The sequence below is a fragment of the Xenopus laevis genome, chromosome 8L (genome assembly GCF_017654675.1).
Source record: "Xenopus laevis strain J_2021 chromosome 8L, Xenopus_laevis_v10.1, whole genome shotgun sequence".
Classification (NCBI taxonomy): Eukaryota; Metazoa; Chordata; class Amphibia; order Anura; family Pipidae; genus Xenopus; species Xenopus laevis.
Window position 1 is genome coordinate 28,546,074 of NC_054385.1, and position 25,536 is coordinate 28,571,609.

At 38.0% G+C, this 25,536-nt stretch overlaps 1 protein-coding gene and 1 long non-coding RNA gene across 2 annotated transcripts; both read left to right on the forward strand.

Moving 5' to 3' along the window:
• The first annotated feature begins 1,246 nt into the window (after positions 1 to 1,246).
• On the forward strand, positions 1,247 to 3,261 carry LOC121396930. Its single transcript, XR_005963269.1, has 3 exons — positions 1,247 to 1,283; positions 2,232 to 2,326; positions 2,541 to 3,261. It is a non-coding gene; the product is annotated as an uncharacterized LOC121396930 (long non-coding RNA).
• A 14,927-nt stretch (positions 3,262 to 18,188) lies between these two features.
• LOC121396929 (threonylcarbamoyl-AMP synthase-like) lies at positions 18,189 to 23,310 on the forward strand. Its single transcript, XM_041572590.1, has 6 exons — positions 18,189 to 18,215; positions 18,978 to 19,170; positions 20,124 to 20,286; positions 20,676 to 20,841; positions 21,791 to 21,885; positions 22,105 to 23,310. Exons 2-6 carry the CDS (start codon positions 18,994 to 18,996, stop codon positions 22,194 to 22,196), a joined length of 693 nt encoding a protein of 230 aa, XP_041428524.1. The 5' UTR covers positions 18,189 to 18,215; positions 18,978 to 18,993; the 3' UTR covers positions 22,197 to 23,310.
• The last annotated feature ends 2,226 nt before the right edge of the window (positions 23,311 to 25,536 follow it).

Sequence of the window (25,536 nt, forward strand, 5' to 3'; positions counted from 1 at the left end):
ATTGTTATTGCTACTTTTTATTACTCATCCTTCTATGCAGGCCTTCTCCTATTTATATTCCAGTCTCTTATTCAAATCAATGCTTGTTTGCTAGAGTAATGTGGACCCTAGCAACCAGTTTTCCGAAACTGCAAACTGGAGAGCTGCTGAATAAAAATCGTAATCACTCAAAAACTATAAATAATAAATTATGAAAACCAATTGAAAATTGGCTCAGAATATCACTCACTACCCCATATTAAACATTAACTGAAAGTTTGAACAAACCCTTTAATGTGTGACCTGTTAAAAGTGACTTTAACAGACCATAGCTAGGTTGTAGAATCAATAAATAATGAAAGTATTCCTTTGGTTGAGTTACAGAATAGTTGCAAGAATAGTCAATGGAGGGGTAACAAGCAATGATCATGGGATTAGAGAAGAATGGGTTATACAGGTTATACAGGGTGATACTGAAATGCAGAATTTAACATGACTATAAAAGGTGCAGGAAACATCTGCATGACTGCATACACTCTCCGGGAGAAGTATAAAGCTAAATATTCTATATATGTTGGATTCTTTTATAGGAACGTCCATCGGAAAAGCCTATTGTATCTGCATTTCCAACCTTGACCAGCTGAGGATCATCAATCCCCCGTTCAGCCCCTTGCTGTGGAACTTCATGGATCTTGTATACCCTGGAGGCATAAGCTGCATAGTACAGAAAGGAGAATGGCTTAAAAAGTTAGGTATGTGAATATTTCTTTTTTTTTTTCTGTTGAACATGGTCACTTTCACAAAAAATCAACTGAGTTTGTGAATTTTAAACCCAACATATACCATCAAACATTATGTCCATCAAAGCAATAAAAACAAGAACAGGCCAATTGAAAACACAAAATGATTGCTAAATAATTAATAAACACAGTCAGTAGTAATTTGTTTTTAGGAAATTTTATTGGCAAATGAACATCTGGGATTTATTCTGATGAATTGTAAGTCTTCCCTTTTCACCTCTGTAGGCAATCTCCCTAATATATCTCATTTGGCAATTGGGAATCAATATATTTCTAATAGCGGACATCACTTCAACAGCCACAGGACTTTTACTGATTATTCTTCAATTGTGTTCCAGGTGTCGGTCCTGCCTATGAAACAGTCGGAACTAACGACTCCATCATATAAGGGTCCCAGACCACACAGTCACCGCTCATCCTCACAGACATGACTGGGCCTTTAGCTATCACGTCGGCCATCCAAGTGGAGAAAGTGATAGCACCCATCATGAATATGGTGATAACGTAAGTGAGGTCAAAATGTAGCTACATCAGGTATTGGACCTATTATCCAGAATGCTCGGGAGCTGTGGTTTTCCTGATAAGTGATCTTTCCATAATTTTGAACTCTGTACATTAAGGGGGTTATTTACTAAAAACTAAAACTCGATTCAATCTCATTTTTTAAAACAAAGTTGATCAAACTCCCTCCCATGAAATTGAACTCATTTTTCAATAATTTTTCTCGACAAATTCAGAGTGACAAAATGTTGCAACAAAATCGAGCATCAATTCGTATTGTACGATTGACATTCCAAAAACTCCACTTGTCAAGAAACAACTGTAGGGACATCTGCCATTGACTTCAACATGACCTTGACAGATTTTAGATGAAGTATTTTTAGCAACTTTGGGATATAATAAATCTCTAAAAATAAAATTTGTCTACGGAAAAATTCAAGTTTCCCCTTAAAAACCTTGATAAGATAAATTTGAGGCTTAATAAATGGGTCCCTAAGTCTGCTTAAAATGAATAAATGATACCTTTGTTTGGATCAAGTTCAAGGTACTGTTTCTTTATTACAGAGAAAAAAGAAATCAATTTTAAAAATGTGAATTATTTAATTGAAATGAAGTCTATGGGAGATGGCCATCCTGTAATTTGGAGTGTTCTGGATAACGGGTTTCCGGATAACGGAGACCATACCTGCACTATTACAAATATTGGCAACATATGTACAATTATGTAGCAACGACCATGTTAAAGTTATAAAACACAGGTACCAAAAATTTAGCAACAACCAAGCAGCCCTTTTTTCATTTGTGTACTTATAATGCATTGTTGTGGTCTACTGAATACCCTAATAATAGAAAACATTTCTGAGAAGGACTGCCACGTCGCAAATGCTCAATTCTGACTTTTTTTGCCTAGAGGAACTGTCAATTTATGTGCAATCTCTGTATTTTCCTTAGCCGACTGAGTGATAAGCTGGATGCAGTTCTATGTGATGGATACTCCAATGAGCTTGTGGGATCCACAGTTGTAAATTGCACCAAAATAAATGAAGGTGAGTATTACACGGAGAGAGATTCCATCCTGAAATCCTATCAGATCTCAGTCAGTCTTTCCAAATTTAAATATTCCAAAGCAACTCCTGAAGCTTGGTTGGGGCAAAATTATTCTTTCTAACCTTATGCAGCTCTTTTGCACCTGGACGGAATATTTCAAGATGTAGCTGCTTCATAGAGGTGATCATAATGGACCTTGTTTTTCTTTTTTAGGCATCATTAAAATCCTGCGTGAGGGCTGTGTGCCAACCACTAAGATTATGCAACTATTTGAGAGAGCCAAGAACACTCCGGGGGTTTTGTAGAAGCACAGTAATAGATGTCTTGGAACCTAATGATATGTATTGGAGCCCTGCTGGCAGGTCTCGGGAAACTGGAACTACTTGGAATGGTCATTTATTTAACTGTTTTTCTTAAATTCCTATTTATTTATCTTTGTGCTGTATAATGTAAATTGTTTTATGGTAGAACACTACCCATGTTTATAGAAAGTTAAATGTGTTTACATAATGACAGTGACTTATTTTAAAATTAGCTTTTATACAAAATGATATACAAATGGATTTTGGAACCAATTAGCAGGTTAAGGACATTTGAAAGCAACCCATGTTTTTCTCTGTTCCCTATTGTGTATAGCTGGAAAAATCCAATGGGTCCATTGGATTTGTCGGTATACTTGGATTTTTATGTGGAAATGTTACTGTCCAGCTCATAAGGACAGTCGTAATTCTTCATGTACATGTCTGTAGTTCTGTGTTCTATTTACTAGAGTTTTCCCTGTTTATATATGGCATATAACATATATAGATATAATCTATGGTGCTAAGACAAAAGTTCCATTATGCCAGAGCTATAATACATTTCTGAGTAATTACCTTCTGCTGTGTGGTAAAAAGGGATGGCTAGATTACCCTTATTGGCATAAGTCACCCTTAAGGTTGACCATGTCCTACCATTTTCTATAAAACAGTTTGGAAACCTCTATATGCAGAGGGAATATAGACTTGTAAAAACATGCAAGGGATCATTTACTGCAACCCCAGATGCAAGTGCCAGAGCACTGGGGGTAAAAATGTGTAGAAAGTGTAGGGCAAGGGGCAAAGTACAAAACATGGTGAATTGCTGCCATTTTTTGGCACTTTGCTCACTATTCTGCACTTAGCAGGTGTCATTCCTTTTCTCCTTCATTCCATAAATCCTGCTCCCATTGACAGGAACAATGGCTAGTGTTAATTTACCTCAAAGCTGTTTAATGTTAATTCTAATTTATTTCTCTTTGTTTTCTCATTTGTCCTCTGTTTTGTTAATTGCAACAATTTATTGTTGACTGAATTGTATTCATTCCTAAAATCTCTGAAATCATATTTGTAATCTAGTAAAAACATGGCAAATAAGCGTCTGATTTAAAAAAAACAATGCACGACTTTGTGTAGCAGGTAATATTATATGTTTTTATGGAATCCCCTTCCTTTCACTTCAGGAGGAGCCCTCCACTACTCGGAAGCCACCAGGTCTTAATGTGAGAGGACCAAGGAGAGAGTTCTGGGCAGGCACAGGGAACAGTATGTGCAAAGGGAATGGAGAATAGGAGAGTGGTGTAAAGGACAGGCAGAGTCAGTACAAACAGGAAACACAGTAAATATCAGGAGGCAGGAGCGTCGTCGAGGTCACAGGCCAAGTCAGGTTTATCAATATCACATTTTCAAGACAGGATCCAACAGAATAGTCAAAGCACAGGCTGAGGTCAGGGTCAGGCAGGGTCAAGAAAGGACAGAAACACTAGAGATCGCACCCAGGAACTATTGCGAATAGACCTATGTTGGGCAACCAAGTTATTGAAGTGGTGGCGCTCTTTAAATATTGGAATTTCATGGGAATAATCGATGATGCCAAATGCAGCGGCGGTGTTAAGCCTGTACGCATATGAGGCGGCACTCGCCATTGCCAACCTAAGACGGGCAATGGATCGTGGAATTGGGGCGCAGGGAAGGGAGGAAACAGACGGACCATCCCTGTTTGCACCCCACACTAGAGCCCGCAAAGGTACTTCCCTCACTAGCAACATTCAAATATAAAAGAGAGCAGAGGAGGCAACAGTCAAGCATTGAAAAAAGCTCGTAGGTGCCCTATGTGGGCTGGCAGCCTACAGGAAGCTCTGTTTGGCAGTACATTCTTGTTTTTATGCAACCAAAACGTGCCTTTAAGCCTGAAATTGAAAAACAAGCACCTGCTCTGAGGTCACTGGGAGCAACATCCACTGGTGAGTAACATGTTCCTCACTTGACACTGGTTGGGAATCACTGCACTGGCCACTTGTCAGTGAATCTTCTCCATGTTCCCCATGTGTTTGCTAATTTATTAGTTATTACCCAACCACCACCCCATTTATTCTGCCATAATAGTATACACAAAGTGGCAGGTGAAGGCAGGACCTTGGCAGAATTCTTAAAAATGCCTCCTCTGTCAATATCATTGATAACATGATTTGGTTCATATATGTGCTAGTGCACAGACTTTTTTTTATTAATAACCTTTGTTTAGTTAGGCCCTTAGGTTGCCAAGTGTAGAGAGTTCAAACACTTCCCTGCACTTGCAGAACATTTGTCCATGAAGTGCTTTGTTACATGTTGGATGAAGTCAGAGTTCTAAATAATTAGGGCAAGCTAAAACACCCAGGTTAGTAGTTTACTGAGAGAGAAAATGAATAATATGAAAACATGGGAAATCTTGCAGTTATACAATAAAAAGGTTAGAAATGGATTTCTCCAGTAAATGCCCATCTTGCAGACCCCATGCAGCTTCTTTTGCACATTTTTATTCAGTAGTGCAGACTGAGATAGAATTATAAGGGCAAAACCAAAAGGCAATGGTGGCAATTGCACAATTACATGAAGACAATGTTCTGCTTCTGAAAGATATTAGATGCTATTTTCCGCCCACCGCTCTTTTAAAAGAAAGAGTTCTCTCAAGGGTTGAGTTAAGCTTTTTCAGCCTAACTTATCAAGAAGCTTGATACTTCCTGGACTATTAACCAGTCTTGTATAAGTTCACAACCTTCTAAGTGGCCATACCAAGGAAAAGCGTTTTGAGTCAGAATCTGTGGTGGTCTCTCAACACACTTTCATATAGATTGCTGTTTGATTCAAAATTAACAGTGCCTTTTGCATATATGATATACCCAGGACTGGCCTCTCAAGCATTCTGTCTTCATAGCACATAAAATAGCAAACACCCCATGTTAATCTCTTTTAATTCCCCAGATTTACAATTAATCCACACCTTCTGCTACAAATGATACATTTTATCACCTGTTACATGATATAATTGAAAACATAAAATAACTCTCCTGTCAGTGAAAGTAGCAGGGTTATCTCAGAAGAGATAATGAAGCCCTTGTGCATTGTGAATGTGTATGGAACTATTTTAAGTACATATTTTTCAGTCAAGTGTTTTAATACAAAGAAAAAGATCAGTTCATTCTATTTGGGGATATTAAAATAATTATAGAGGTCCAAAAGATGAAAAGGCCTTCATGTGAATGAATTCCACCTTGTAAGTTTGGTTTGCAGTTTGCCAACGGTTCAATATTTATTTACACTGGTGTTCCACTTGGCGTAATATCCCCCTGCCCATTGTTGCACTATGCTGGTGATTTTCCTTGAGTAATAAGTAGACAAGGGCTCACTGATGAGTAATAGTAATGTTATTGCTGCAGACAATAGAGCTGTGTCCTATGACCTTAATTCAGTTTTTAAGTCATTATTATTATCGTTATGATTATTAATGCTGGGTGTATATTGCTGTTAGAAATGGCTTCTGTTTATAATTCAAATAATGTTTGATTTTTTTTTTTAATTTTTTGAAATCCAATGAGTGAAAATCCCTCTGAGAACCATCTTTGTTTTTATGAGAGGCAGAAAAAGTAGCTGAAATTCTATGAGATTTTGATTAAAATGAGGTGATAAGCATTCTGAAGAAAGGTCAAGAATTTGAAAGAATCTAGTCAGGAGTCGCAGTATAAACGTCCGTATGATTTAGAGCACCGATCAACAAACTGGTTTATCCATGAGCCACATAAAATAAAAAAGGCTAGAGAGAAACACAAGCATGCAAAAAGTCCCTGGTGGTGCCAAATATGGACTATAATTGGCCATTGGTAGCCCTATGTGGATTGGCAGCCTACAGGAGGCTCTGTTTGGTAATACACATGGATTTTATACAACTAAAGCTTATCTCCAAGTCTGAAATTGAAAAATAAGCACCTGCTTTGAGAGCAACAGCTATGGGGTTGGTGAGCAATATGCTGCTCATGAGCCATTGGTTGGGGATCACTGCTGTAGAGCATATGAAAGAGACAGGGCTGGAACTAGAGGTAGGCAGAAAAGGCCTAGAGCACAATGATGGCTCTTCTGCCTACCATCCCCTAGTGTGGCTCTTCTGTAAGTCTGGCATACTGAATCTCCCCACATCTAATGTGCTGCTGTCTCACTGATAGGTTTGGTGCAAACTCACTTGGTTTGGTGCACAAGTTGCACACGTGTCGGAGGGGCTTGCATTGAGCACCCTCAGCTTTATGCCCAGCACTGCCAGAGGGAAAAGTATCTGTACACAAGTATGTATAGCATGGTCTGCATACATGGACAAGCTCATAAGTAGCAGCTCATAGTTAACAAGCAGCAACATCCAGAACACAAAGAAGATGGGGTCAGGGCAGGCTTTTTTATCGATCCCAGACATAAATAGTAATGATAATCATTGGATTATTTACAGATTTCCATAATGAGGTGGAAGGTGGAAACAGGAGACAACGGCTGAAGTGAATACTTTTCAAGACTATTCACCATACCAGACTCAAGAAGCCTCCACTGGCTTAATAGGAAAATCAGGAAAATGCCATAAAATACTCCTGCACAGTCCACCAGGGTTCCAGAACGGGCAGGCCCAAATAGGTTGCTGAGAAGTTCTTGCACTTTACTCTCGGTTCATAAATAAGTCTCATTTGGTTTTTAAGTCTCCCAGTTAACAGTATAGTGATTAAGGCAGGCAGCTAATTTATCCACATTGGTGTTGGTGAAGGGGAGCCAAATTCCTTCTCTGACCATTATAAATAGATTTGAACTCTCACTAAGCCAGTTATTAGGGCTGCACTGTGTCAATTGACAGAAACCATTCACTTCTTATCATCACTACCAGAGGGCCGGGGATTATTTCAAAACTGAAAATAAATGCATTCAAATACAATTGTGACACATGATCCTAAATAACTTGCATATACATAGAAGTACTGCATATGACTGTAGGAATTCACCCTTATCAGTATTTATCAATATACAGTAAAAATGAACATATGTGACTAATTGTCCTGGCTTAGTGGAATTTACAGTCGGTATCATACGTCACAATCTTGTCTAATGATATGTAATCAAAAGCACATAGTTTGCCATTAAAGTTTCCCTACAGATGATACAAGATTAGCAGGTGTGTCAGAATTTAAAATAATGCTTCCTACAGTATGCAGAATTAAGCACCACAACCACGTATTGTCTCAACATAAAACATATATAAAGGATCTTGTCTATCCTGGCAGAATGGAAAAACTGAATTGTACACAGCTTGGCAGATACCCCAATAACCTATACTGATATACAACTTCAACCTGTTTGGAAAGTGATGGAAATTATTTGTGATATAAAATATCACTAAAAGCGTCTGATTAAAGGGGTAGTTCACCCTTTAATATTAACTTTTAAAATGATGTAGATGGTGATATTCTGAGACAAAATGCAATCAGTCCTTCTTTTTGTTATTTGCTTTGGAATTATTTAGCTTTTTGCTTAGCAACTCTCCAATCTGGAATTTCAGCAGCTTTAAGGATGCTAGGGACCAATTTAGCCTAGTAGCCGGGCAGTGGTTTGAAAGACAGACTGGGATATCAATTGGAGAAGGCCTGAAAACAAAGATAAGAATAAGAAATTATAATAACAATACAGTTGTAGTCTCACAGAACATAGATTTTAAAAAGGATTCTGTCACAGGAAAACATGTTTTTTACCAAATGCATCAGTTAATAGTGGCTCCTCCAGCAGAATCCTGCATTAAAGGAGCGAGCTAGGTTTTAAAAGGCAAACTAAAGTCTAACTAAAAAGTCTAGATAGAAATGTTGTACATTATTTTTGTGCTTCTGTACCAGCCCAAGACTAAGCACAGCCCTTTAGCAGGGAAGATCTGTGTCTCCAAAGATGCCCCAGTAGCTCCCCATCTTCATTTCTGCTGATTTAACTGAACATACTCTGTGTTGCTATCACTTACTGAGCTTAGATACTCACAATATACAGTACACATAGAATATAATGTGACAATATAGGCTGATTAGTAATTAATTACAGATAATTACTACATGCAGCACATAAACCATTGCAACTAGCATCAGAATTGAATTATCAGCCCTGTAGCATCAGCATATTATAACAGACTAACCTCATTTTCTGCTTGATAATTTACGACATCCCCTATGCTTAGCTTCTCAATAGGCGGCTCAGAGCCCACTGAGCATGTGAGTGTCACAGACACTTTCCAAGATGGTGACCCTCTGTGACAAGTTTGAAGCCATGTATCATTGCCTGCTATTGACAAGCTGAAACTGTATGCCGGTATATCAAATATGGCATTTTTAAGCCATATGATTTTTTGGGTTTTACTGCCTTTAAAATCAAACCAGATTTTGGAAAACATTTTGAACAAATTTTTAGAATATATTTGTGGCTTGATCTGGGTTGCTGCAATTCCCTTGTCAGAAGGAAATATCTATAAAGAAGAGGGAAGTATTTAGTAAGTAAATACATCTTGTAATTTCATACCTGGCAGATCTCCTTGTTTTAATGCTTGCATGGAGCACTCTATTTCCTGGTATTCATGTGACTGATTCTATTTCCTATTTGGCAAACAACAGAAGCCGTGTCATGCTTTATGGCTGAGATTCGCTGCATCAGAACCTGTATCCCACAAGAGCGTTATCTTAAACACGCGTTTATATTACTTTATATTGGCATCTGTTTACTGAATTATATGAGTGTCATCTACCTGAACTTTTCAGCAGTGGAATAACTAGTAATTGGACCCCCAGCAACATCATTGGGCCCCTAAAACGTATGCAGTTGAGATGTAGTTATGCAAAAAAGTTGTTACTTTAGTATAAACTTAGCAAGTTACATACCAAGTGATGACAACACATAGAATTTGACCAGGGCATGTAGATTAGTATTGTGTAAACATAGGGCAAACTCCACTGAACCCCCATGGACCGACTTATTAGCAAATTAATTAGTGGAACTATTTATATTAACTGGTTATTGCAGAGTTACGACCCGGCTTTTCAGTAAAAAGATTAGTGAGTTTGAGCTGTATAAAAAAACACATGTATAAAGTTGAACCTTTTGTCCTAGCAAAGCCCTCCTGCCTTCTAGCAGATTGTTTGTATAGCGCACAAGCAGCGTGGAAGGAAGGGCTTCCATAGTTAAAAACGTGTCTATGGGTTTCTGATAAATTCTTTATTTAAGGGGTGGCATCTGCTAGATAGTGGACACTTAGGGGCCGATTCACAAAGGGTCGAATATCGAGGGTTAATTAACCCTCGATATTCGACTGGGAATTAAAATCCTTCAACTTCGAATATCGAAGTCGAAGGATTTTAGCGCAAATAGTGCGATCGAACGGTCAAAGGATTATTCCTTCGATCGAACAATAAAATCCTTCGAATCAAACGATTCGAAGGATTTTAATCCAACGATCGAAGGAATATCCTTCGATCAAAAAAGTTAGCCAAGCCTATGGGGACCTTCCCCATAGGCTAAAATTGAGTTCGGTAGCTTTTAGATGGCGAACTAGGGGGTCGAAGTTTTTTCTTAAAGAGACAGTACTTCGACTATCGAATGGCCGAACAATTTTTAGTTCGAATAGTTCGATTCAAAGTCGTAGTCGTAGTAGCCCATTCGATGGTCGAAGTAGCCCAAAAAACACTTTGAAATTCAAAGTTTTTTTACTTCGAATCCTTCACTCGAAGTTAGTGAATCGGCCCCTAACTGCCTGATCAAGGTGCACATGAGTGAGTTCCAGCAGGCAGCATTTGCATCCCTCCAGACAGAATCAGGGAGGCTTATTTATTAATGGTCAGATTTTAGTAGTTTTAGAGGTTTTTGAAACCAAGACTAAACTTAGAAACACCATGGGGTTGTTTACTAAACTTCACTTTATCTAATTTTTTATTAAAACAAAGTTAACCAAACTCCCTTCCACAAATTGAACTCATTTATCAATAATTTTTCTCAAAAAATCTCGGAATGAATATATGTTGCAACAAAATCAGGCGTCAATTTGTATTGTATAATTGAGGCTCTGAAAACTCAATTTTATCAAATTGTTGCTGCAAAAACTCAACTTTATCAGATTATCTGACAAAAACCCAGACTTTATTGGATTCTCCAGTGCAGATCATGATGTCAAGAAACAACTTCAGGGACAGCTACCATTGACTACAAGACCTCAACAGGTATTTTCATCCGGATTTTTAGTAGCTTTGGGGTATAATAAATAAATCTCTAAAAATTTGAGTTTTCCCCTTAAAAACCTTGATCAGATGAATGAAAGCTTTAATAAATGGACCCCTAAAACTACAAATGTCATGCCATTTATTAAAAGATCTGAATAAAAAAAAGGACAAACGGGAAATCCTCTAAAAAATATGAATACCTCGAAAACCTCTAAAAATTTTAGTTTTTCAGATATTTCCTAGCCAAAAAAATGAAGACACAGCAATTCATCTGTGGCTTTAGGGTAGTGAATGCTGTTTCTGTTTGAGTGCTGTCGATTCAATTGTATGGATGATTAGGATACAGTATATTGCTCTGTCTGAAGCTGTAGATTATGCCAAGGAGAACCTTTTTTTTCAATAGGATCAAGATACAAGATTCTGTTCAGAATTAGGAATAGGTGCTTTTAAATGACTCAAATATTTGACGAAAATAATAACTCTAATAAAGGATCATGATGGACAGCCGGGAACTGCATGAGAATCTATTTTAAAGTTGTGATTCATGAATTTCAAATCCCTGCATTAGGCAATATGCAGAACACATAGATGCAGATTCATGGAAATATTTGTCACAATGTGTTTACTAATCCCATTATCATAGGAAACACACCATAAAAAGGCAGATAACAGAATTATAAGGGGTTTCTGGATAACACTTCCCAAACCTGGATATACAGTGAATAAAATATCCCCTATTGTAAAATATAAGGATATTATAAGTCACGAGCAGTTACATGACATTTATGTATTATAATATACAAGTTTTAGAGTCATGTGACAAAAATGACATCACTACTCATCGTTTATAACTGATGACATCACTAGTTACCATTTATAAATATAATTTACAAGATATTCATGGCTTTTGTGTATTATATAGAAATAATAACAGGCATATGCAGATATGTTAAGAGGATGTTTGGTGCAATTAGCTTATTAAATGCTCATACCTACAATAAAATAGACTATCGTCCCCTTTAAATAGACTTCCAGCAGCAAAAAGAAGCAAAGCAAACCAGTCCACTGCATTACAAATGTGTTATACTGTATAATGCATGGTGGGGTTCTCCCACCATGTGCCTCACCAGCTATTTGTGCTTTTCAAACTTGAGATTCCCCTTACTGCCAATCACAAAAACAATATGTCAAGACAAACTTTGTGAAATCGTCAAATTCAAAGTTTTTACTAAAAAATTGTGAAGTTCAAACGATTTCACAAAAAAAATTGTGAAAAACGGAAATCGATGCCAGGGAATTTTTGCAGGAGATTCGCGAATTTAACGCCAAAATGTGCCGCAAATTTGTGCCAGGCGAATTTATTCGCCCATCACTAGTTTTGAATAGAACTTGGTTTTTTTTTCAAGATGTTGCATATGTAACTTCAGCTCAAACTCAGCATCTGTATGTGATACAGTTCAATGCATCCTACAGTGTCCAAGTTAGTACCCAGTAGTGAGTCAAAGTGCTGAAAATTGAAATGGAAATCACATTTGTTTACACTTGATCCCACATCTTGGTTTTTTCTAATTGTGGGAGAAGGAGGAGTTAGTTCAGTTCCTAGCCTGTGATTAAACTCCATGAATGAACTGCTTCTTATCAATAAACCTGAGACTAAAGCAAATGTGTAGAAACGGGGGGGGGGGTTGTTTATAACAGAGCTCATTACTGCTACTTGCCTTTATTACAGGAAGGAGGTCAAGCAAAACAATGATCAGTTCATAAGAGTTCATTTAAAACTTTTTCAATTATTTACACTTTTTTATTCTAAAGATAAAAATTTAAACTGTAATCTGGTTGCTAGGGGGTTAATTACCATAGCAACCAGGAAACAGTGTTTTAAATCTGTTTACAGCGCCAAGGGGCCCCAGGAATATTAGGCTTCATGAGTTAAATGATTCCCTAGAGTAGAAAATGCCCATAACCACAGACTGTCAGAGATCCAATGCAATTTATTGAGTCTTTCTGAGGCAGCAATCTGCCCAGTAAGCGTGTCATTTGCTAGTCAAAACAATCGACTCATTGATGCCGATAACATATACATATGGTAAATTGACCAAATATTTTATTATCTCCCAAATGGCAACAGGCAGCATGAAAACAACAGGACAACAAATATGAGATTTGGCTTTCACCCTAGGTTATTGGAGTGTAGCGTCCCAGTATAATCAACTGTGCTCATTAAATGAAAATACAAACCCACTATACAATATTTGTGCACATGCCAAGAACGTTTGTACTTACATGTAGTTGTACTGTGCATGAAGTCACAGCAGCTGTATGACAGACGGAGGCACGCCAGATAATATATGGACAGACACACAGATCTCCTGACATTGTATTGAGAGTATAAGTGTATAGTCCTTGCTAATATACACAGGCTGGGAGCCAATGTGGTGCCCCAAACAGTGTCTAACCTGCTGTGATGTGGCCAGAGAAAGAACCCCCCATGCCCCCTGCCATGTGTCATTCACCTGCTCAGTTACACACATGCACATCATGATTTACCCGTAACTTTCCGACAGATGCCCCATCTTCAGTGGAGAGCGAGGGCAAGGTGCAGGTCAGTCGGCAGAAGAAGGCAGTGATGGGCGCAAATGAGAATTCACAGGGAGACAGGTGCTGGCTTGGCTGGCCAGGGGGTATCAGACAGGGCTTTGCACAAGTCCAGAGCTACTGAGTCGGAGCAGGCACACATCCCTATCTCTGATAGAGAAAGAGGGAGGGGGTGACAGTGAAGAGTAACAGGCTGGAACCCAATGAGCTGGTTAGGGAAGCAGGGCCTGACAGGGCTAAGGAGAGAGCCACTCCCCGCCCCCTTTTGCTGTGGTGCGCTAGGATTAGCCAATTTGTTCCCGGGTTCGGCAGAGGAGGCAGAGTTACAGGATACTCATCAGTCGGCGCCGGGACGTGGAAGCAGCAGGACGCAGCATCCCGCCCCCCCTCCCTGTAGCATGGCGGTTACTGTCGCAAGTTGGCGGAGGGTACCCTTTACAGAGGACCCCCAGGGGGAGTTAAAATGGGGTATTTTGCAGCAATGGTATGTAGCCTGGTAGGCCTGTGGTTCCCATGGGATGTAGCCCTGGTTTAGGGCCCCGGGAAAATGGAGGAGGAACCCAAGCTTACCAGTTGAGGCTCAGCACCCACACCCCCCCGCCCTTTTGTCCCGGGGGGGGATGATATAAAGGTGGGGTAAAATGGTTTTGTTATACAAACTGCTTGTTAAGTTAAATATGTTATACATGTTAAGTATGGTATTAATTTTGTTAAATAACAACTGCGGCCATCTCTTTCCAACCAGTGTTGTGTGTGTGTATCATTGGGCAGGAGGTATGGGGTTTCACTCAGAGGGGAGGGGTACAGACTCGACGCTGCACCTGTCAAGTGCGATACTTCCAGGTGGATCCATCTTCACTCCACTCCCTGGCAGGTTCGAAAGTCACACATTAGAGTTCCTTAGAAGGGAAGAAGGATCTCTCTGCTGGTAAGGCAGCGCCACAGTGCAGCCAACTCTCAGGTGGAAAAGCAATTACAGGGAGCACGTTGTAGGAGGGGCTATTGCACGGAATGCTGGGTACCACAACTCCATGGGGTTTGGAGCAATTCCCGGTTTGCTACAACTGGCGCATGCATCTTAAATTTCTCCAGGGTAGCAGCTAGGCTGGGGGAGGAGGGTTGGCCTACGTAGGGTAGGAGGTAGGGTTTTTTAAGTTAAGGGTTGAATTATCCTTTAAAAACAGGGAGTGGTCAACACTGGCTTCCATTATCAGCCCTCCACCATGTAGACCAAAAAATTCCGGCCCTCGACACCACAGAAGTTACACAGCACTGCTTTACATCATACTTAATGTTCATTTAAAGTTGAGCAACCCCTTTAAAGATGTAAAGATATTGATGTTGCACTTGAGCAAAGTGAAGGAATAAAGTGGCTAGACTGTTACCATAACATAACTTTTTTAATATATTAAAATAATATTTGTTAACAATACATATAAAATCAGAGTATATACATGGTATAGGATCCATTATCTGGAAACCCCATTATCCAGAAAGCTCCTACTTACAGGAAGGTCATCTCCAATAGCCTCCATTTTAATCAAAATTTATAAAAATAATTTCCTTTCTCACTATATTAAAAAGACATTAGCTTGTACTTGAAACCCAACTAAGACATAAAGTAACTAATGCTTATTAGGGTAAAACCAATCCTATTTGGATTTAATCAGTTTACATTTTTTTAACAGACTAAAGATATAGAAAGATTTGTTACCCCAGAAAAGCCCAGATCCCAAGTATTCTGGATAACAGGTCGCATACCTGTATATTTTTTGTAAATATAACTAAATGCTGTTTTCCTCAGTTTCCAGCAGATGGCAAACTAAGATTGATCTCGATAACAAACTAGTTATCTCTCGATAACAGAGATCAGATCACAACCAATAATGTGTGCAAATTTGTAGCATTTAATAATATAATAATTATAAACTACTTGGGAAATACATTGCTAATTATTCTTACTAATTAGGAAACCCTGCCCGGCATTGTCTTCATTAGCTGAACTGACAGCGGTAATGGGAGTTAAAGCGTTGTGCTTGCAAAAAGTCCCTGTGTGCATTGTACAGGTATATAAGATCACTTATCCAGAAACCCATTATCCAGAAAGCTCCAAATTTGTACTTTTTTTTTTTTTAACTGTCCTACTTCTCTGCATAATAAAGAGTACCTTGTACTTGACGGTAACTAAGCTACATGAATCCACACTGATGGCAAAACAAACCTGTTGGGTTTAATGTTTAAATTATTTTAAAGCATAGAGAACAAAATTAAGGAAAATACTAATTTCTGGAAAACCACGTTCTGGATAATAGGTCCCATACCTGTATAAATTTTCCAAATTGGGATACATCTATTAATACTATATGACTGATATTGCAATTTAATTATATGTATTATGCTTATGCTTTATTCTTAAAAGACATGTAAACGACCTCAGCACAAATGTGTGCATAATAGTTCAGAGTGCCCTACTAAGAGAGTATGTCGTTTATATTGCAACGTACCAGCAGATGGTGCTGCTGTTTGAAATTCATTGTAGTAGCAGGGAAAAAGTTGCTAATATCATAAAAAACTAAAAAAGTGCTAAGATTAGCACTCTAAGCATACTTATATTAAATATATTGTGAATGTTTATATTTACTTTAGTAAATAAGTACAGTATATGTCCAGCTTCATGCTTTTTTGTGTCACAGAACTCCTTAGTAACTTATAATAGCTTATATTTTACAATAGTGGAGCATTATTCCCTATATATATACCTCATAGGGGCACATGCTTAGTTAAAATAATGGCAAGCATGGGTATCATACTAGTTATGGTTATAAAAGCCACCCACCCACTAAATTCAGCCTCTAATTCCCCATTACCTCCCAGTGAAATGGTAAGCAAAGTAAAAAAAATATATATTAATTTCTACAGTAATAATAAATATTAAAATAAGCTGAGGTTAAGGAAAGAAAGAAAATGAAATGACATGTAAAATTAAGAATATAGGCATTAACAGCTGCCAAGCCCTGATATGAACACTTGTTGGTGAATACAATGCAAGTCTAAGAGGGAGCAGTTTCAGAGGCTTTAAAAAACAAAAGTGTAAAGTACCCACAAGAGCCCCCTGTGCCATTACACTGAAGGGGAAACCGAGCTGTAGAAACACAAAAAACCAACACAATGGTTCTTAGTATGATGTCATTTCTCAAACGTTGCATCCATCAAGTTTCACCAGTTTCCTAGGATATTTCCTGTTTTGTTTTTACTGATCTAATGGAAACAATTTTCAGTTTACTTCAGTGACAGGAATTTCCCATGTGATTACAAATAGTGACAGAACCAGTCCTGGGAGCAACTTAGCTAACCTTGTCTCCTACAAAACAATCACCTTCTTTCATTTGCTAAAAGGACAACTGATTTTTAATTTGTTTCAGGCAGAGAGTTTCTCTCACTGCAAATACAGATGTGGGATCTGTTATTTAGAATTCTTCAAACTAGCTCTTTGAATTAAAAACTGGACAGATTTGGGTTCAGTTATTTGCCTTTCTTTTAACAAACAGTAGGGGTTCAGCAGAGGGTTAATGGAAATTAGGTGACTTTTAAAGTTATTTTGCTTGACTTCATGCAGCTTTGTGGAGGGGGACAAAATGCTCACATTTCCCCCAATCAAGATAAATGCCCCACCAAACTCCCAGTCCTTTCATATAACACATCTATAATGCCATAAATCATGTGCCGCTGCACTTTTAAGTGATTGGCCCCCCAGTCATTTTACAGCACCAGGAGCATGGCAGCAATTCCTATTGACTTTAAATGGGGGGGGATTTTAAAAGTTCTGTCCCTTTCTGTGGTGCCAAACCTGACTGAATTACAGCATGTGGTATATATGTGTTTGTGGGGGTAAGGGGACAAACCATTATAAGATGGGTATGGGATCCCTTATCCGGAAACCCATTATCCATATTCTATGGATCTCTCTGGATAACAGGTTTACAGATAACAGATCCCATACCTGTATAATTAATCCTTATTAGAACAAAACAATCCTATTGGGTTTATTTAATGTTTAAAGGAGAACTGACCCCTGTACCAAAAAAGCCCCCTTTAACTGCTGGGCATTGCATTAGTAAAAAAAACAAAAAAAAAACCTTAACAAAAATCTGACCCTAAAATGCAGAGCAGCGCAGCGGAGCTCCATGGCATCATCTTCTACTGCTTCATATTCTTTTTTTGACTGATTCACAGTGTGGGGAGTGAGAGGGGAAAGGGGGGCAATGACAGACAGTTAAGGGGGATTTTTTGGTACGGGGTTTCGTTCTCCAACCAGACTTATTGTATGAAGATCCAAATTACAGAAAGCCCAGGTCCAGAGCATTCTAGGTATTAGGTTCTATGCCTGTACTAAAAAAACAAAAACAAACATTTTTAAGAGAATGTATTATATTGTCAGCTCCTTTATAGCAATAAAAATCGAAATAATAATTAGCAGAATGTCCCAAGCAGACACCATATAATGTAATGCCCTGCAGGGAGTACATATGAGAGAGGGAAATGAATTCATTTAATGAGAACCTTGACTGATACTGATCAGAGAAGGAAATGCAGGTAAAATGGAAATACCAGCAGTTAATTAGGTAAGCAGGTATGGCTCCTCCCAGTCCCTAGAGAGAATATAACCTGCCACTGACACTCACAAGGCACTGACTTCTACACTGGGGATACTGAGAAACTTGCAGCACCCGACTGGAGCATCACTGCTGGTAAGTCAGAAACAGCAGAGAGTAGGAACTAATCCTCTTTAGAAATGAAAATGTATCTGCAAGATCTCCTGGATATCTTTCTTATATGTTACAATGTCATTTCACTGTATTATTATATACTATCCATGTACTTTTATTGTGTTTAGAACTCTAACTCAAAATGGTTTGTTTTATATTTTATTACAAAGAAAATGAAGAGAATAATACACAAATGTTCCTTGAATGGCAACAGATCAAACTTACCTACCATTTCTGCATCAACAGCATTCTAACTAGTTAAAGTGATAATCTATAGAATGTGGTTATATCCTTATACCCGGTATAATGAAAGCTTTAGCTATCAATTTCATTCTTTATTCATGGGGCATTCATTGTTGTAGAACAGTATATATGAAAAATATTTATTATACAACAAGCAAATGCAGGGTTTATTGTGGCAGGGGGAATTGTCAGAATCATTTACCATATAATAAATCATTTCAAGCACTAGGAGATAGCAATGGGCGATTAAAACTATCAAACTAACTACAGATCAGCATTGTATTAATTAGCTCTGTAGTTAAAAACGTTTTATGCCCATATTCCTTTGTTGGGAAGATGTATTTACTGTTTATAAACAATTTAGAGGACCATAAGAAGAACTCATACAACTGCTGCTTCTCAGAAATGATATGAAGAATTAATGAACTGATTATTTTTGTTATGTTGTAGTTTGTATTTGTATTGATTGATAATATTGATTTTATGTATTGTGTTTTGTAGAAGCAAGAGCCACAAAATGAAGGAAGTTGTAAGCTCTTGTATCTTACCACAGTCCCACCGTACAAGCAGTTTGAGGACAATTGCTAATATGCTTGATAATGGAGGAGTGTGTGGAATTCCCACTGACACTGTCTATGCCCTGGCAGCTTCCTGCAAGCACCCAGAAGCTATCAACAGGATTTACTCCATCAAGGTAAGTAGCCATCATGAACTGTAAGTGATTTTGTCTACACGCAACAAAATATTTATAGGGATGGATGAGCTGGAGGAAGCTCCTGGAGTATAATTCTCACCAATTCTCATACTGAAAGAAATGCTGTCCCTAAGCATCATGCTAGCCAGAGTGTGCTCTAACTGTATCAGAACATATTATCTAACTCATATTAAATGGGTGATTCAACCTAAGTTAAGTTTTAGTATTTTATAGAATGGCCAATTCTACACAACTTTTCAACTGGACTTTATTTTTTTTCTTTACTTTTTCTAATAATTTCACTTCTTTTTCTGACTCTTTTCGATTTTGAATGGGGGGTCACTGACCCCATCTAAAAAACAAACACTCTGTAAGGCTTCAAATGTATTGTTATTGCTACTTTTTATTACTCATCCTTCTATGCAGGCCTTCTCCTATTTATATTCCAGTCTCTTATTCAAATCAATGCATGTTTGCTAGAGTAATGTGGACCCTAGCAACCAGTTTTCCGAAACTGCAAACTAGAGAGCTGCTGAATAAAAATCGTAATCACTCAAAAACTATAAATAATAAATTATGAAAACCAATTGAAAATTGGCTCCGAAATCACTCAATACCCCATATTAAACATTAACTGAAAGGTGAACAAACCCTTTAATGTGTGACCTGTTAAAAGTGACTTTAACAGACCATAGCTAGGTTGTAGAATCAATAAATAATGAAAGTATTCCTTTGGTTGAGTTACAGAATAGTTGTAAGAATAGTCAGTGGAGGGGTAACAAGCAATGATCGTGGGATTAGAGAAGAATGGGTTATACAGGTTATACAGGGTGATACTGAAATGCAGAATTTAACATGACTATAAAAGGTGCAGGAAACATCTGCATGACTGCATACACTCTCCGGGAGAAGTATAAAGCTAAATATTCTATATATGTTGGCTTCCTTTATAGGAACGTCCATCGGAAAAGCCTATCTGTATCTGCATTTCCAACCTTGACCAGCTGAGGGTCATCAATCCCCCGTTCAGCCCCTTGCTGTGGAACTTCATGGATCTTGTATACCCTGGAGGCATAAGCTGCATAGTACAGAAAGGAGAATGGCTTAAAAAATTAGGTATGTGAATATTTCTTTTTTTTTCTTCTGTTGAACATGGTCACTTTCACAAAAAATCAACTGAGTTTGTGAATTTTAAACCCAACATATACCATCAAACATTGTGTCCATCAAAGCAATAAAAACAAGAACAGGCCAATTGAAAAACACAAATTGATTTGCTAAATAATTAATAAACACAGTCAGTAGTAATTTATTTTTAGGAAATTTTATTGGCAAATGAACATCTGGGATTTATTCTGATGAATTGTAAGTCTTCCCTTTTCACCTCTGTAGGCAATCTCCCTAATATATCTCATTTGGCAATTGGGAATCAATATATTTCTAATAGCGGACATCACTTCAACAGCCACAGGACTTTTACTGATTATTCTTCAATTGTGTTCCAGGTGTCGGTCCTGCCTATGAAACAGTCGGAACTAATGACTCCATCATGATAAGGGTCCCAGACCACACAGTCACCGCTCATCTCACAGACATGACTGGGCCTTTAGCTATCACGTCGGCCAATCCAAGTGGAGAAAGTGATAGCACCCATCATGATATGGTGATAACGTAAGTGAGGTCAAAATGTAGCTACATCAGGTATTGGACCTATTATCCAGAATGCTCGGGAGTCGGGAGCTGGGGTTTTCCTGATAAGTGATCTTTCCATAATTTTGAACTCCGTACATTAAGGGGGTTATTTACTAAAACTAAACTCGATTCAATCTCTTTTTTAAAACAAAGTTGACCAAACTCCCTCCCATGAAATTGAACTCATTTTTCAATAATTTTTCTCGACAAAGTCAGAGTGACAAAATGTTGCAACAAAATCGAGCATCAATTCATATTGTACGATTGACGTTCCAAAAACTCAACTTGTCTAGAAACAACTGTAGGGACATCTGCCATTGACTTCAACATGACCTTGACAGATTTTAGATGAAGTATTTTTAGCAACTTTGGGATATAATAAATCTCTAAAAATAAAATTTATCTACGGAAAATTCAAATTTCCCCTTAAAAACCTTGATAAGATAAATTTGAGGCTTAATAAATGGGCCCCCTAAGTCTGCTTACAATTAATAACGATACCTTTGTTTGGATCAAGTTCAAGATACTGTTTCTTTATTACAGAGAAAAAAGAAATCAGTTTTAAAAATGTGAATTATTTAATTGAAATGGAGTCTATGGGAGATGGCCATCCCGTAATTTGGAGTGTTCTGGATAACGGGTTTCCGGATAACGGAGCCCATACCTGCACTATTACAAATATTGGCAACATATGTACAATTATGTAGCAACGACCATGTTAAAGTTATAAAACATGGGTACCAAAGATTTAACAACCAAGCAGCCCTCATTTCATTTGTGTACTTATAATGCATTTTTGTGGTCTATTGAATACCCTAATAATAGAAAACATTTCTGAGAAGGACTGCCAAGTCGCAAATGCTCAATTCTGACTTTTTTTGCCTAGAGGAACTGTCAATTTATGTGCAATCTCTGTATTTTTCCTTAGCCGACTGAGTGATAAGCTGGATGCAGTTCTATGTGATGGATACTCCAATGAGCTTGTGGGATCCACAGTTGTAAATTGCACCAAAATAAATGAAGGTGAGTATTTCACGGATAGAGATTCCATCCTGAAATCCTATCAGATCTCAGTCAGTCTTTCCAAATTTAAATATTCCAAAGCACCTCCTGAAGCTTGGTTGGGGCAAAAATTATTCTTTCTAACCATATGCAGCTCTTCTGTACCTTGACGGAATATTTCAAGATGTAGCTGCTTGCTTCATAGAGGTGATCATAATGGACCCTGTTTTTCTTTTTTAGGCATCATTAAAATCCTGCGTGAGGGCTGTGTGCCAACCACTAAGATTATGCAACTATTTGAGAGAGCCAAGAACACTCCGAGGGTTTTGTAGAAGCACAATAATAGATGTCTTGGAACCTAATGATATGTATTGGAGCCCTGCTGGCAGGTCTCAGGAAACTGGAACTACTTGGAATGTTCATTTATTTAACTGTTTTTCTTAAATTCATATTTATTTATCTTTGTGCTGTATAATGTAAATTGTTTTATGGTAGAACACTACCCATGTTTACAGCAAGTTATATGTGTTTACATAATGACAGTGACTTATTTTAAAATTAGCTTTTATACAAAATGATATACAAATGAATTTTGGAACCAATTAGCAGGTTAAGGACATTTGAAAGTAACCCATTTTTTTCTCTGTTCCCTATTGTGTATTGCTGGAAAAATCCAATTGGTCCCATTGGATTTGTCGGTTTACTTGGATTTTTATGTGGAAATGTTACTGTCCAGCTCATAAGGATAGTCGTAATTCTACATGTACATGTCTGTAGTTCTGTGTTCTATTTACTAGAGTTTTCCCTGTTTATATATGGCATATAACATATATAGATATAATCTATGGTGCTAAGACAAAAGTTCCATTATGCCAGTGCTATAATACATTTCTGATGAGTAATTACCTTCTGCTGTGTGGTGAAAAGGGATGGCTAGATTACCCTTATTGGCATAAGTCATCCTTAAGGTGACCATTCCTACCATTTTCTATAAAACAGTTTGGAAAACCTCTATATGCTCATAGATCAGAGGGAATATAGACTTGTAAAACATGCAAGGGATCATTTACTGCAACCCAGATGCAAGTGCCAGAGCACTGGGGGTAAAAATGTGTAGAAAGTGCAGGGCAAGGGGAAAAGTACAAAAACATGGTGAATTGTGCCATTTTTTGGCACTTTGGTCACTATTCTGCACTTAGCAGGTGTCATTCATTTTCTCCTTCATTTCATAAATGCTGCTCCCATTGACAGGAACAATGGCTAGTGTTAATTTACCTCAACTTGTATGTTAATTCTAATTTATTTCTCTTTGTTTTCTCATTTGTCTCTGTTTATTAATTGTAACAATTTATTGTTGACTGAATTGTATTCATTCCTAAAATCTTTGAAATCATATTTGTAATGTAGTAAAAACATGGCAAATAAAGCGTTGATTTAAAAAAACAATGCAGACTTTGTGTATCAGGTAATATTATATTTTTTATGGAATCCCCTCTCCTTTCACTTTAGGAGGAGCCCTCCACTACCAGCCACCAGTTCATAGGGGTAAATTTATCAAAGAGTGAAGTTCCACCACTAGAGTGAAATTCCGCCACTCTCAATTCATTTCTATGGGATTTTGAAAGGCGTATTTATCAATGGGTGAAAGTTCACCCTTTGATAAATACGCCTATAAAAATCCCATAGAAATGAATGGAGAGTGGCGGAATTTCACTCTAGTGGTGGAACTTCACTATTAACTTCACTCTTTGATAACTATACCCCTTAATGTGAAAGGACCAAGGAGAGAGTTCTGGGCAGGCAAGGGAACCGTATGTGCAAAGGGAATGGAGAATAGGAGCGTGGTTAAAGGACAGGCTGAGTCAGTACCAAACAGGAAACACAGTAAAATATCAGGAGGCAGGAGCTTAGTCGAGGTCACAGGCCGAGTCAGTTTATCAATATCACATTTTCAAGACAGGATCCAACACAATAGTCAAAGCACAGGCTGAGGGGTCAAGAAAGGACAGAAACACTAGAGATCGCACCCAGGAACTATTGGAATAGACCTATGTTGGGCAACAAGTTACTGAGTGTGGGCTCTTTAAATATTTGAATGTAATGGCAATAATCCATGAAATTCATTCATGGACCATCCCTGTTGCACCCACACTAGACCACCAGGTACTTTCCTCACAGCAACATTCAAATATAAAAAGAGCAGAGGAGCAACACAAGCATGAAAAAAAGCTCGTAGGTGCCCCTATGTGGGCTGGCAGCCTACAGGAAGCTCTGTTTGGCAGTATATCTTGTTTTTATACAACCAAAACTTGCCTTTAAGCCTGAAATTGAAAAACAAGCACCTGCTCTGAGGTCACTGGGAGCAACATCCACTGGTGAGCAACATGTTCCTCACTTGACACTGGTTGGGAATCACTGCACTGGCCACTTGTCAGTGAATCTTCTCCATGTTCCCCATGCGTTTGCTAATTTATTAGTTATTACCCAACCACCACCCCATTTATTCTGCCATAATAGTATACCCAAAATGGCAGGTGAAGGCAGGACCTTTGGCAGAAATCTATTTGGGCTGTGTCCTTCTGCTGCCATTAATATTAATTGAGACATCCTAGCATAGTAATTGAAACAAACATGTGCTTGCAAGGTTCTTAAAAATGCCTCCTGTCAATACCAGTGATAACAGTGATTTAGTTCATATATGTGCTAGTGCACAGACTTTTTTATTAATATCCTTTATTTAGTTAGGCCCTTAGGTGCCGAGTGTAGAGAGTTCAAACACATCTTGCAGACCCCGTGCAGCTACTTTTGCACATTTTTCATTCAGTAGTGCAGACTGAGATAGAATTATAAGGGCAATACCAAAAGGCAATGGTTGCAATTGCACAATTACACAAAGACAATCTTCTGCTTCTGAAAGATATTAGATGCTATTTTCTGCGCACCATTCTTTTAAAAAGAAAGGGTCCTCTCAAGGGTTGAGTTGAGCTTTTTCAACCAAACTTACCATGAAGCTTGATACTTCCTGGACTATTAACCAGTCTTGTATAAGTTCATTGATCTGTTGACAGTTTTAAACCTTCCAAGTGGCCATGCCAAGGAAAAGCGTTTTGAGTCAGTATCTGTGATGGTCTCTCAACACACTTTCATATAGTTTGCTGTTTGATGCAGCCTTCTTTACTCATTATACATATAACTGGGAAATTGTGTACTTGTACAACATTATACATTGATCTGTCATCAATTTGGGATCACTGATAACTCTAAGCCATTGCCCTATCTCCAGGATAAAGAAGGACATCTATTGGATGGTTTTTAGGTAGGGGTGCTGTGCCGTGTTATATTCAAAACATGTATAGAGGGTATCTATGCAAGAAATAGGGGCCTCATTTGGGAATAGTGGCTCATCATCAACCACAACATTTGCCCTCACTTCAAAATTAAAAGTGCCTTTTGCATATATGATATACTCAGGACTGGCCTCTCAAGCATTCTGTCTTCACAGCACATAAATAGCAAACACCCTCATGCGAATCTCTATTTTAATTTCTTTTAATTACCCAGATTTACAATTAATCCACACCTTCTGCTACAAATGATACATTTTACCACCTGTTACATGATATAATTGAAAACATAAAATAACTCTCCTGTCAGTGAAAGTAGCAGGGTTAT